The 13,613-nt window shown below is 34.9% G+C and overlaps 1 protein-coding gene across 2 annotated transcripts in view; it reads left to right on the top strand.

Annotated features, from left to right (window-relative positions):
- Positions 1–12,670, top strand: part of UBE2W (ubiquitin conjugating enzyme E2 W) — a 34,831-nt gene extending 22,161 nt beyond the window's left edge. Inside the window, exons 3-6 of one of the 2 annotated variants that reach the window (XR_012774496.1) lie at positions 635–737; positions 3,285–3,440; positions 4,557–4,651; positions 9,069–12,670. Coding sequence is in view for 1 of the 2 variants with exons in the window: in XM_075494821.1 (XP_075350936.1) it covers positions 635–737; positions 3,285–3,440; positions 4,576–4,651; positions 9,069–9,082 (349 nt within the window). In the remaining variant the exon portion in view is untranslated. The remainder of the gene's footprint in view (positions 1–634; positions 738–3,284; positions 3,441–4,556; positions 4,652–9,068) is intronic. The other variant, XM_075494821.1, reaches the window with a different exon arrangement.
- Positions 12,671–13,613: the final 943 nt, after the last annotated feature.

The raw sequence follows: 13,613 nt of genomic DNA, 5'->3' as shown, positions 1-13,613 counted from the left end.
TATGTTGAGGTGTTACCTTTATTACAGTTGCAAAGCTTCCTTTTGTTTTGTTTTTAGTCTTCTATGTCCTTTTCCTTTTTATACTATTAACTTTTCCAGTTTTCATTCTATTACCTGCCAGGTTATACACCATTTAATTTCTGAGTTTTTCACAGGTGTAAGTGTAAGAGGAGCATTGCTCTTCCCCCTTGGATACAGGTTTTATTTTAGTAAACTGTATTGATGATTTCCTTGACAGAAAAGTAAAACAACATGAAAGAGAATGTGTACTGGTTTGTTTCCTTCCAAGCCTATTTTTGTGTAGGAATAAACTTTGGAACAGGTCTTTTGTTTCAGCTTTGTTGTCTCACATTAACAGCCATTTTATGGGGGACTGATGGGCCTGTGTTGAGTTCAAGTCATACTTAGTTGTATAATTTGCAGCGCTATATCAATGCCTGTATGTAAAATACCAAACTTGTTTCTTTCAAATGTGGGCTTGATGTGTTGTTCACTTTTGTGATAGTTATGATACTAATGGAGAGTTCAGAAGATTTGGCTGTGATTGGTAACTGATTTGATTAGTCCTGTGCTCCAGGAGTAAAATTATAATTTGTCAGTCCACGACACTAACAATTTTTTCCCCATTCCTTAGGTGGATTGTAGACATGGAAGGTGCTCCAGGAACACTATATGAAGGGGAGAAATTTCAGCTTCTATTTAAGTTCAGTAGTCGGTATCCTTTTGATTCACCTCAGGTAACTGCTTTACTTCTTGCTTAATGCTACCTTTAGGTTATAGCTGCGTGACGCATGCTGAGTATTAGTATCATCCACATATCCTAATGTGAAGTTTAGGTACTGTAATTTGTATTAAACACATTGTGCAGATGCCTTTTCTTTTAAAAATGACTCTGCAGTGAGGTATAATGCTGTGACAGTCTACTTGGTTTCATAGGAGTTGAAAGAGCGGTGTAAACTTGAGGCTTCTTTGAGGTTAATATTCATATCGTATGAAAGAGCAACACAGGGTAAAGTAGGAAGGTCCCCTTCATTGCACTGTAGGAGTAGAGTAAACAAGAAACTGCTTCTTTGTCCGTTCTCTTTTTGCTTCCAACTTCCTTTTTTCTAGCTTGTTTTTAAGCGTCTTGCATCTTCTCTGCTGCTATTGTTAATACAGCTGGGGAAATACTGTGCTTGTGATAGGGATTCTTATAGATATATGACATCTTTATGAGAGGCCTGCAAATCTAGTGGCTATAATTGAGGTGTGAGATACGGTGTTGCTTTCATGGCAATGTAAAGAACTGAAGCGGCAGCAATACTACTAGGCTGCAGAATGAGCTCTGTACATCCATCCCTTCATTACCTGAGGGGAATGTTAAAAAAAGTGGCTGGTAAGAGTAGTGTTCGGCTATCACCCACGCTTTCCTGAAAAAGGAAGAAGAAAAGCAAGAGTGCCTTAGTTGTTGTCCTGTCTGTTTCAGCTCAAAGTTCTGAGAGTGCTCTCTGACACTTTTCAACACATTTGTGTTGAAACTGAAGCAGGGAGCTGTGAGAGATACTTAAACCATAAACATTATATATGTTTAGGTACCATGATAAAAACTAGAATGCTGACTTTTTAGTCTTAGGTTTTAAGAAGTACCCCATCAGGTTTGCAGTGAACTACTCATAGGTGACCCACAGGAGAGCAGCCACATTCATTTGGTTCCACCTAGGTACTGTTTGTACTCATTACCCAACCTGTGTGTGTGTGTCTGTGCAATGTATTGTAAAACAGCAAATTAGATCTGTACATGTACACTGATTTTTAGCACAGAAAACAATTAAGAATTTAAGTACTGGATACTTGATTGTTGTAGATGGCTAGAATTTCCATTATAAAAATGCTGCTGTGCAGTAAGTTCATTCTATATTACAGACCTCTGGGTCATAATTCTCTCTCCTGCAAATCTCCTTACTGTGAATTGATAGTTTACCCTTCAGCTGCTTAATCACTGGGTTGTTTTCTGCCTTCAGAAGTATGTTGTCTGTCATAGTGTGCATGCTTTTACTGACCTAGTGTGCCTAGTTCTGGTTTTCCTATAAAAGGAAGACATCAGTTAGAAGTGAAATACATTACTGGATTATGAAGGTAAGCTCTTCAATGCTTAAGAACTATCAGTTTAAAGACCTATGAAAGATCATTCTGCATCCAGTTTTTCTGCTGCCTCAGAAAGCTATCTGCCATTTGGCAAATATGTTAAGATCTCTAATTTCAGTTTCCTATATGATGAAGGTGTTGCTTCTTTCTTGTAGTCGGTGATGAGGTGGGTGTGTTGTGTACATGTATACATATTTGTACACATACGTATATCTCTATAACTTAGGAAACACTTAAGAGGCTTCTGGGTATTATGGTTATGAGTGGTAGAGATTTATTATGTCATTGCATAAAAGATTGACAGTGGTTATGTTGGATAAGGAGCTCAGGAGGATAATGCTGCTACAAAGGTTTCACTTTTACTCGACTTCCATTGGTCCTGAGCCAACTACCTGTTTGACATAAACTTGGTGTAAGAGCAATAGTTGTCAGAATTGCTTTTCTAACCTTTTTTTGACTGTGATATTATCTTTTAATAGAGAGGAGTTAAGGTTCTAAATGCTGTTCTTGCATATTCACCCATGTCGAATAAAAATATATTCCATTTGAAATAATGATCTAAAAATATTTCCTATATGGTAACATACTTCAATTGTACAAGTCCTTTATTTTATAGTTAATAGGATTGATGCATTGTATTTTTTATGCTGGAACCTGGATGAGTTGTCCAGAACTTAATTTCTGTTGTGTCCAGGGTTATAGAAATACTCATTTGTGAATCTTGTTGTGTTTCCTGGTGTATAACATTGTGGCTTATGAAACCATTAAAATCCAGTGTTTTGGCTAGGCAGCTGTATTCCTTAAGACATAAAAGACTGAAGCTGCAAGATAGAAAAAGTTTGGTTTGATGTCTTTACACTGTTACCTTTGCATTTTTCTATGCTGTATAAATATTAATAACAAACCCCCTACATTTAACCATTTATTTAACTTCATCTTCACTAGCTATTTAGGCTTCCTTTGTTTTATTTTACATTTCAATTAATAGTTTCCAAAAATGAACGAACCTAACAGGGTAAAGTGTAATATTTAGTGTAAGAGAAAATGGCAGAACCACTTCTTAAATAAGATAATATTGTTTTCCCAAAAGCAATACAGTCTTATTTAAAATGTGGACAATAAATTACAATTATGTTTCTTCTTTTTTTTTTTTTTTTTAGGTCATGTTTACTGGAGACAATATTCCTGTTCATCCTCATGTTTATAGCAATGGTCATATCTGTTTATCCATTCTAACAGAAGACTGGTCTCCAGCTCTGTCAGTGCAATCGGTTTGTCTTAGCATTATTAGCATGCTTTCCAGCTGCAAAGAAAAGGTATGGGGTTTTTTAGCACTGTTGGAGTAGAATAAGTAAAAGTTGATATTTTTCTGCTTTGCAAAGTGAGATCTTAATTTCTCAAATTCTAAAATATGCAAAACTACATTTCTACTACTGAAAAAATACTAAGCTAGAACTGCAAAATAAACAGTGCAGTAAGTACTTTGTAACTGTTTTAATGATAACCTGCTCATATATCATTATTGGAGAAGAGGAGTGAATGGAACCCTTCTAGTTGTACTAATAGTGAAGTTCAGTCGTGTTTTAGGACAATTCTTTTTAAATTGATTCTGTATCCAAAGGCAGTGAAAAATGACTATTGAAATGTCTGTAGTGCAGATGTTTGTGAGGCTTTGCAGCTGTACTATTGCAGTGCTCTTGATCATTTTCATTTCAGGAAAGTAAATGGTGCCAAGCTGCTTTTTTTGGTCATAGATGACTGGCACTGATACCTTAGACCTTTTTTGTAAAGAGAATACCCTTTTACTCTTGACCATTTCTTTCGCAGTGGAATAGCTATGGAAGTTAGATGTTGTCAGAACTTGTACATCTGTGCTATCCAAACACGTCTATTTACGTCACATCCTAGTCAGTCCTAGTCATGTGTATGTGGTAGAAAAACACCCCCAAAACAGTTTTGTATTGTATCCTATGGCTTTGGTTTTGCATAATGATGACACTTAAGAAAAAAGCTGAAGAATATGAAGTATTGATCATATATAGATGTTTAAGTTCACTTTTTCACCCACTCCAAGCTGAGACTTATGGATGTGAATTGGATCTAATATATCATAATTAGATTCCAAACTGCAAAGGAATTTCTTTTTTTTTTTTTTTTTTTTTTTTAAGAGAGCTGTTCCTTTCTTATAGGTTGTTTTCTTTCTTTTTATTTATTTCTCCCCTATCTATCTCCAAACCATTTGGTGGTTTTCATTAATTTTTCACTTGGAGTATCTCCAGTAAGAATTGTTACCTGGATCCTTAAGAGATTTTCCTTGACAAATGTCTAGCCCTGCCTGTTAGCTCATTTTCACTGCATTCACGTGGTAGCCTTTCATAAGCTTATTAAATAGCTCATGTATTACAATATGAGGATTGTTTGATTATTTGTAGGTCTTTTCTTCTGTTGCAGAGGCGACCTCCAGATAACTCATTTTATGTAAGAACGTGTAACAAGAATCCAAAGAAAACAAAATGGTGGTATCATGGTAAGTATTTAACTAGGACCAGGAATTTCAAAGTTTTTTTTCAGACTGAAGGCAATTAAAATGTAGGAAAGTAGGATAAATGCATTCAAAGCCTTAAACTCTTTTTTTTTAAATTTCAAAAAGTTATTAAAATCCTGTCTCTGAGATACTCTGCTGTGATTTTTTTTTTTAATATCTTATTTTAATAATTCCTGATGGAAATTTAAACAGCACAGATTTATATGTTTTAAATTGTAGGATTGAATTTGAATGAAAGTTCTTGTAAACTGTATTAGTCCATGACAAATTTTCAGTTTGGGGTTAGGGAAGGTCCGTAATGAAACCAGGTTTAGCTCTAAACCCAGGGGTTTTTGTTGTTGTTGGTAATGCTTTAAGAGCTTTTATGGCAATTAAAAGATGCCTATATGTTTGTAAACAGCTATGTGTGTTAATAGATTTCCACTGTTAATTAGAATTTCCAATGTGGGACAGTTGGCTGACTTAAAGGCTCTTAAGAACTAATAATAATAGAGTAATAAGATTCTACATGTACATGATTAAAAAAAACCAACTTACTAAAATTGCTATGTATAGTACTACAGTGTCTGCAGCGCTAGTGTTGTGTTTTGGTTTGTTTTTTTGTGGTTTTTTCTTTCCATGTGCTCTCTGTCTGACTTTATACTGTGTGGTTTCTTTCTTCTGCCTCAACATTTGTCATCCTCTTCCCAGAGCTGGGGTTGGCTGTATGTGCTTGTCTTATCCACTCCATTGGTGAGGAAGGAAAGAAGGAGGGGGTAGAGACAGGCTATGCTTTTCTTCTCTCCTCTCTTGTTGGCCAGTACTTTCTTTGCTTTCCCTAGGAAATTACTGTACAAATGGTGGTTATCGGAAGCCCATGTATTTTGGGAAAGGATGTGTTAGAGCAGATAATACTGTATACTAGAGTGGTGTAGGAGGAGTTGATCCCATCACTATGTTTCACTGAAGGTTCCGTCATAAGACATCCTCTGTTTTTCACTGCCTCCCCACCCCAGGACATGTTCTGTCCCCTACATGAAATGAGACTAGGTATTTTGAGACAGTGGGAGTTAATGACTGGAGAGGCAAATGTCAAAGCCTTCACCCTTAGATTCTTAAAAACCTGTGGATGCCTTAACAATAAAAACTTGAGAGTTTCATAATACTTGCTGAGACCCATGGGGTTTTGATATATGGTAATGTAACGGAATGAAACTCTGTTTTTCATAATACTCTAATAGTATCTCTAAAACAAGGTGACTTCAGTTACAGTAAAAGGAGTGCTGTATGTCATGGGATTAAGAGGTATTCAAGAAACTCAGGACTGTTTATCGTGTGGTTTTACATTATGTTGTTTTCAAAATTGACTCCAAGAATAATAATCCTATGGCCTGCAAGGCTGGGTTTTTCATCTTCACCAGATTATTCAGTAGTCACTTCTTCTTCTCTTCCTGTTTTTGCGCTCTTGGAATGTTTGGTGCTTCTTCATTTCTAGTATTGCTTTCTCTTTATTGGCAATTTTTGGAGAGTTTTTATTAACTATTTTGATTTTTACTTGCTAGCTATTTTTATAGAGAAAGAAGTAAATTTTCATTTATTGGCTTTATCTTGTGATTAAAATACGTCCTGTCTACTTTGAATTTGTACTAGAGTCTCGTTTTGATTCAGGATTGAAGTCTATCAAGGAGAATAGTCTGCAGATACTACTTTGATTTCTTATTCATAAAATTCGAGTTAACAAAACACCAAATAAGTATGAAAAAAATTTATGGGTTATCTGAAAGTTGCTATATAATTGTGGCTCAAAACCATCAAGCTGCTTATAGTCCACTGAACAAGTCATTTAATTACTTCAAAGTACCTACACAATGGCTATTTTCTGAAAGTCAGAAAACCCTATCCCTCCCCAAATTCAGAGCAACCTAAAAACCAACCTGAGGCAAGAGAAACCAAGTCAGTTCATTTAAATAACTCGTACTGTTTTGCTTCATTATATTTTCATTTGTTTTTTAACTTCCTTTTTAAGTACTTATTACAAAGGAGATAAAGTTCATGGTTAAAAGTTCATTGGGCTTTTTCCCTGTACCATTAAATTCTTACATTAAAAAATAAAACATGCCTGATGTCCATTGGACACAAATTTTCTTAAATACTAGAGAGCTTTTCCTTCAAGTTTTGCATGTCACTTGCTCCTTCTCTCAGTTACAAGTAATTTTGTTTCTCTTCTGTGGACATATAACAGGACTGCCAGGGCATGATCTTTAAATTTTCAATGTTTTCTTAATGGGTTTAAAGAAATGGTGGGTTACACTAAAATGGGAAGTGTAGCTTGCCTGTAAATTTTAACCACCTCTCTCTGGAAAAGAACTCTCTTCGACCTTATGTACACCTGAAAAGATTTACAAGCCCTTGCAAAAGGTGATTCTGTCATCTTCATTTTCTGCTCCTGCTTCAACTGAAGTGTCACATATTTAATCTTGTGGTTGAACCACTTTGGGCTGGGTAAATTAGGGGAGAAAAAACAATCCCAACCAAGAAAGAAAACCAACTGTCCAAGGGTAACCACTGAGTGAAATAAATGCCAGTGCCAATACAAGAACATGAGGAGGGAGATGCAAACATGCGGAGGGAGATGCAAAGTGGTTCTGCCCCTTCTGTTGTTAGCTAGCCATTGGCTTAGCTTTAATGTGAAAATGAATCCCTGTGTTTTGAAGAGAAAGGAGGGAGACTGTCATCTCTTTAAACATATGCCTTTGAAGGAATTTTTTTTTCCAGTAGGTGCCTGGAATTTATTTAGCTGGGAGCAAATAGTGAATGATTGGGAGCTGATGTAAAGCAAACCAGTATGAACACAGAGAGATAAAGTGCCACTTTGAGATATATTCTGAAATGTAAATGTGTGTCTCTGTGCATTTAGTTTATTAGGGAGTTTTTAATTTCTCATTCATCCCTGCCCCAACAAAGCAGCTTATTCCATAAGCAGAGTTATGGAGCCTTGTTTGCTACAAACTGATGTCCTCGCAAGCCCTGTTTCAAAACTCCTGATCTTGGATAACTAAAAATATTTCTAGGTTGTCTGCCCTACCCAACATCTGCTTCAACTGTACATTGAATTTCATGCTGAATTTCAATCTGAGGGTTGATCACGCTGTGTTAAAGACAGGAGAATCTTCCAGATACAGTTTTCTTGAGCATCCAGGCTGAAATTGGTTTCATAAAGCCGTTGCCTGTTTTTGGTGTTGTCAGGAGGTAGATTTTTGTGAAAAAAGAGGGCAATGGTGTTTGTTTTCAACCAGCACCTCCTTACTGCTTTTGGGTTTTTTAATTAGAAAGTGTTTTCTCTGGTATTTGGCCTAAACTTTTAGTACACAGTTTAAATACCCCCTCTATCTCTCTTGCATGCTTGTCCAATCTTTTCTACATGTACAGTTTTTGTTCTTTACCCCCCTATCAAAATGAAGATGGTGTTTTACATGTAATAATATAGATGATATAATGTTTTCCAGTGAGAATGTAGAGTTGTTTGCTGCTACTTTGTACATACTAAATCTGTAAACAGTGAAAACACTGTTTAGGAGGCTACATTTTCTAGGTGCGTGAGGTTACAAGTAAGTGCATTAAAAATAACCAGACAGTAAGTTTGCTTTCTCTTAACAAGCTTAATATTTACTGTTACCAGATGCAAATATACTGCAGGTCAATGTGTGGAAGAGAAAGTTTAAAAGAGAAAGCTTTCCAGACAAATATTTACTTTAATATTGAGCATAATGCAGAAAAGATTGGCATAGAATACTCTTCTTTTTGTAGTATGTTCTGTCCAATCACAGTATCTAAAATTTAGTGAAAGTAAGGTTTTTTTTCATGTTTTAAGATTTTAGGATTACACTAATAACCTATTACTTTTGCGTAATTGTCAGCTATAGTTTGTGTTGATCTTTGAGAAATAAATGAATATACATATATATATATATATATGTATAAAAGGTTGAGAATGCGTCAAGAGAAGCCCATTCTGCCAGCTCTTATTGCTATATAGTCCGTATAAAAAGATTTCTCAGTTTAATAACTTATGTGGACCTGCTGTACTTTAAGGGGACAAAATGTTTAGCATATTGGTCTTTCATTTTCTTAATGAGTGGCTTTCTAAATATCAAATGTGGAAATTACTGTCCTTTTAATGGAATATTTTCTGATAGTAATATGCTTGGGGCTGTATGTGTATTTTGGAAGTTTTATGTTTGATATTCTCTTCTTTTTTTTCGTGAGTCATTATTAAACAAAACCACAGAATTATTCAATCGGTGTATTTCCACTGCATGTTACTGTCTATGCTAGGAATTGTTTCTGTGTACAGCACCTTGCTAATTTGGACTTAGAATGTTTATATGTTTTCCATAAATGCTCTTCTTTTATTTTAAAGATGACACATGTTGATGCCACCATTTTGTGATCCTCGTAGCAGAAGATAGTCCTACTGAGAAAATGAGCACTTTGATCATTCAGTCTTTGAACTTTAACCTTTGACTGGAAGTGACCTATAGGCAATGAAGACTACTTCCTTTGACTGCATTTTTACTAGTGTGCATTCTGGGCGCATGTTGATCGCTGGTTCAGTCCATGCAACTGACATGCTTTTATTAGTCATACAGTATTAATGCAGGTGTCCAGAAATGTCAGAATAATTCCATTATTTTTATTTTAAGCTTTTGGAAGAATTCCAGGTCTTCATATATTGTGCAATAACACTGAGCTCCTTGGCGGTTTTGGTGCATCCATTGCCGGCAATGGACATTGTACCAGGGAAAGGTTTTGCTCCTGCCACAAAAAAGATTGATGCATGACAGAGCTTATGAAAGTTTTGGATATATTTGGATTATAAGCAAGGAATTGACCATTACCTTAAAAGCCACCCCATTCTTTTATATTTGGATTCTATGCACTGTGATCACAAAACTAGCAGCATGAGTTAACATGCTTAGCTGAAGGACTGTAATAAGATCATTGCATATTTATTAAATTGTTTATCTGCTGTCAAATTGTTTTGACATGGAAGGTTTTTCAAGTGACATTGGCAGAGAGGTACAATGTTATCCCTATGGTGAAATAAAACTACTTTTGTATATAGTTATTCATATCTCTGAAGCAAAGGTATGAGTAATTTAGGGTATGAGTGATTTAATCAAGAATTTATTTTGGAGATAGGAGAGGATGGCAGTGATATAACTGAACTTGCTGCAGTCCGTAATTGGGCGTGTAATTTGTACTTTAGAGCTTTTTCCAAATAGATTGCACACTGTTATTTCCTGCTAGCCATCAGCATGAGCCCTACTGCCTACACCAATATTTCATTTATTTATGTGTTTGAAAGCAATCCATATAACATTTTTTGTTTGCATTCACTGTTTATTTTGTTGTTGTATGTCATGTTTGAATGTTACAAAACAATATTTTGATTGAAAAGCTTTGTCAGAAGATATTTTCATGTAAATTATTTCTTTATCTTGTAAGCATCATCTTGTCTTTTAATCCTGTACTATAAAAAGAAAAAAAAATACATTTTTGACAGAGGCTTAATGTTTTGAAAAAAAAGTGTGGACCTTCTTATTTAAGTTTAGACTAAAGTATATTTTCTTAATTTGCTTGTCCCACACAGCCATAACAATTTTTTTCCAGGCTTTTACTTCACCAAAAAAGGGGAAAAAGCCTAAAATCAGATTGACATTTTTCTATGGAGCAACATTTATTGAAATAATAGATAGTTGTTCTCACGACTCTGTAATATTTTGATACTGCAATTAGGTTGTCTTTTTAGGAAGCACTTTTATAAACTTAATACCTTTACACATATGCAAAATTTCTATAACTTTTTTTTACTGTTGCCTTATTGTTGCACTCAAAAAAATTCAAATGATTAATGCAAGAATGTCTAAATCAAGTAGTTACTTGATTTAAAAACAAACAAAAGCCAAAAAAAACCCCCGCCCAACCCAGAATGAATAACCACAATAACAAATAGAAAATTGGCTGAAAATACTGATTTTTTTTTTTTCTTACTGCTGTATGATAACTAACAAGTTTTATAGCCTTGTACATACTTCTCTGTTACCTAATGTTTAAAACATTTTAAAAAAGTATAGATGCTTAACTCAGGGTGGATAGAGTTCAGATGGATTTGCTTCAGAGAAGTATTTTGTACAGCAACTGAATTACAGATATTGCCAGTGAAGTGAGGCTACAATATGCTTCAGGAACTGCTATTTTTTCTACTGTATTGACAATATCTCTTGGCCTTTAAAACTCAATGATAAAATCTAGCTTTGGATATAAATTTGATGTGTATATATACTTTCACAATGAGCCTTTAAAACATAGAATTCAATTTCTTTTAAGAGCCAAAAATAATCATTTTAAGCAAATTAAATAGTTCTGTTCCTAACTTCTTGTTTAGCAAAATTTTATTGTTGTGAGTTAATCAAACTGGTTATTTTTGGAAATGGTTCATATGAAAGAGCAGTACTCTGATACTTAATCTGTATATTCATGTTAACTGCTCTATTGATTGAAAGGATTGACGCATCTTTGAGAAATTCATGTATGAATGGTTCACATAACGGATCCTATCAAATAGTCCACAGCAAAGACACCTTATTGTGACACAAGGTAACGTCTCTGAAGAAATGGTTCAAGTACATCTTCTCAGATTCATGTATCTTTTCATGTGGTGGCTTGCCATACTACAATACATGGTTTTAGAGAAGCTTTATTACATACTGTATGTATTTTGTTGAAGATGTGCGTTGTAGTGCAAAGCATTATACGTTTTATTGACCTATCACGTGGACTACAATGAAGTTAAATAACCAAATTTATGCTGCTCTTTAATAACCCCCCCTATGATATACTTAGATCAAAAAGATGCAAGGTAGGTTAGAAGAGAATGTACCTCAGGTCTTTTAGTTTACAGTAGAAATGCCTCCGTTGGTTCTCTTGTAGATCTGTGGGTAAGTTCACCTATATACAGAGGGCCAAGACAAAGCCTATATACCACTCAAGCCCTCAAAATAATGCAACTATTCTGACAATGCGATGATGTCCTGAAATAGGGCTTGAATTAGATGAAGGTGGTGCCATCCTTTCCATAGGGTGACCCTGTGTATGTAACTTTATTTCAGTTGGAATTTCTCACATGAAATGGTTACAGAATTGGCTTGAAACAATCTTGCTTTTATTTTGTGTCAATGTTCATGTTGTTAAACACTTTGTGTTTAGTGTCTTTATACTATAACACAATAAATTCTTGTTTTAAAATAGATTACTACCCTTGAATGGAAATACGTGTGGACCTTTTCATGGTGGAGTGCAGAAGCACTGTTCCTTACATTCAGCTACTTGAGACAAAGCTGTCAGTAATTGCAAAATGCTGTGACGGATATCAAGGGAGGAATTTGGATAATAGTGAGGTGTTTCCTCTTTTCTCCAGAGGGTATCTGTTGTAACAGCTGAAGGAAATTTTCTTAAAAAAAAAAAAAAAAAAAAAATCACTAAGATGTGCTTTCATTTCTCGTAGATGATCAAATAGTTCCTTATCATGGTTCTTTGCCATTTGACAAACACCTCAGATACTGAATGAGGAGTTTCAGATCCAGGATTTTTGTGGGAAGAGAGTTTCTGTTTTGTTAGTATATGTCAGGACTGTTAAATGAAACTTGTGCTGATTCATATCAATAGTTGCTTTCACTTTTGTACAATTTTTTTATTCAAGAGATGATGGCTTCTGTTTTGGAAAAAGTAAGTCACCGTCTTGATACCTAAAAAACCTATTTTTGTGGAAAATTAAGTTTTTTTAATTCATATATCATATGTTAAGAATACTGTTCTGGATGTTTGATTTTTAGTTATTACTTTATTTGAAAGTCTGACAAAATATAGTTCACATCTAAGGTTTTAAAGGTATGGTCTAAGGACACCATAAAATTCCCATGTCAGTAATTAAATTTTCAAGAACAGATTAAACAAATGTCTGTCAGGAAAGGTTTCGAATATAATTGATAATAAGACTTTCCAGTCCTGTTCTCAGTGGTTGTTTTTTTGTTTTGTTTTGGGTTTTTTGTTTGGTTTTTTTTTGTATACATAAATATTTATTAAAATGAATGATCTTTTAAAGGGGGGGGGGCGGGCACGGGGACGGAGGACACACCACCTGTGGCACTGATGTTTCTTAGAAGATGTCCTATTGATATTAAAAGCTTTGCAATAGTGCAGCTGTATAATTTCTAGTTTTGTTGAGGGGAAGCCGGTATAGTTTTTGCCTCTTGTGGTAAAGCAGTTTGGCATTATGATGTGCTTGCACACTCACAAATCCTGACCATTTAAAAAAAAATAAGTTTGAACGAACTTGCTTTTAAAACCAGTTAGTTTTAATCCAAATCACTCAATCCAGTTTGGATTTGTTCTCATAAGCAGTGGTACCTGGACAGTTGAGTGTTGAACTGGATAAGGGGAATTAAGCTGCATTAGTGATATTCCATCTTCAGCTGCAGCTACACAGCAAGGTGGGAAGAGAGAGTTGGGATTTGGTTTGTGTGCAGGTACTTGTTGGCCTATTGTTTCCAGGACTTCTACGAACTTTCCAAACCATTGGGCTTTAAAAAACCTTAATAAAATTGGAGGAGTAGAAAAATCATGAGCCGCCTTTTACTATATTAAAATATAATTGAGAAATACTTTTATTTCATTTTACTGATAATAGCAATGCAGGATATTCTGTTCGCTTGCCGTATTTTTTTTTTTTCCCTCCAGATTTTAAGTACTTTTATGGTAGTGTTTGAGGGGTTTTGAGTAGTTGATTCAACTTAAGAAATTCTCTCTGGAGCTACTTGAAGTGAGAGTTTTTTAAATTGCAAAGCAAGAGCATTTTCAGTAACTTTGTAGTTCCAAAGTAATTGCTGTCATGAAGTGGCTTCCT

The sequence above is a fragment of the Mycteria americana genome, chromosome 2 (genome assembly GCF_035582795.1).
Source record: "Mycteria americana isolate JAX WOST 10 ecotype Jacksonville Zoo and Gardens chromosome 2, USCA_MyAme_1.0, whole genome shotgun sequence".
Classification (NCBI taxonomy): domain Eukaryota; kingdom Metazoa; phylum Chordata; class Aves; order Ciconiiformes; family Ciconiidae; genus Mycteria; species Mycteria americana.
This window is presented reverse-complemented; position numbering and strand designations above follow the sequence as displayed.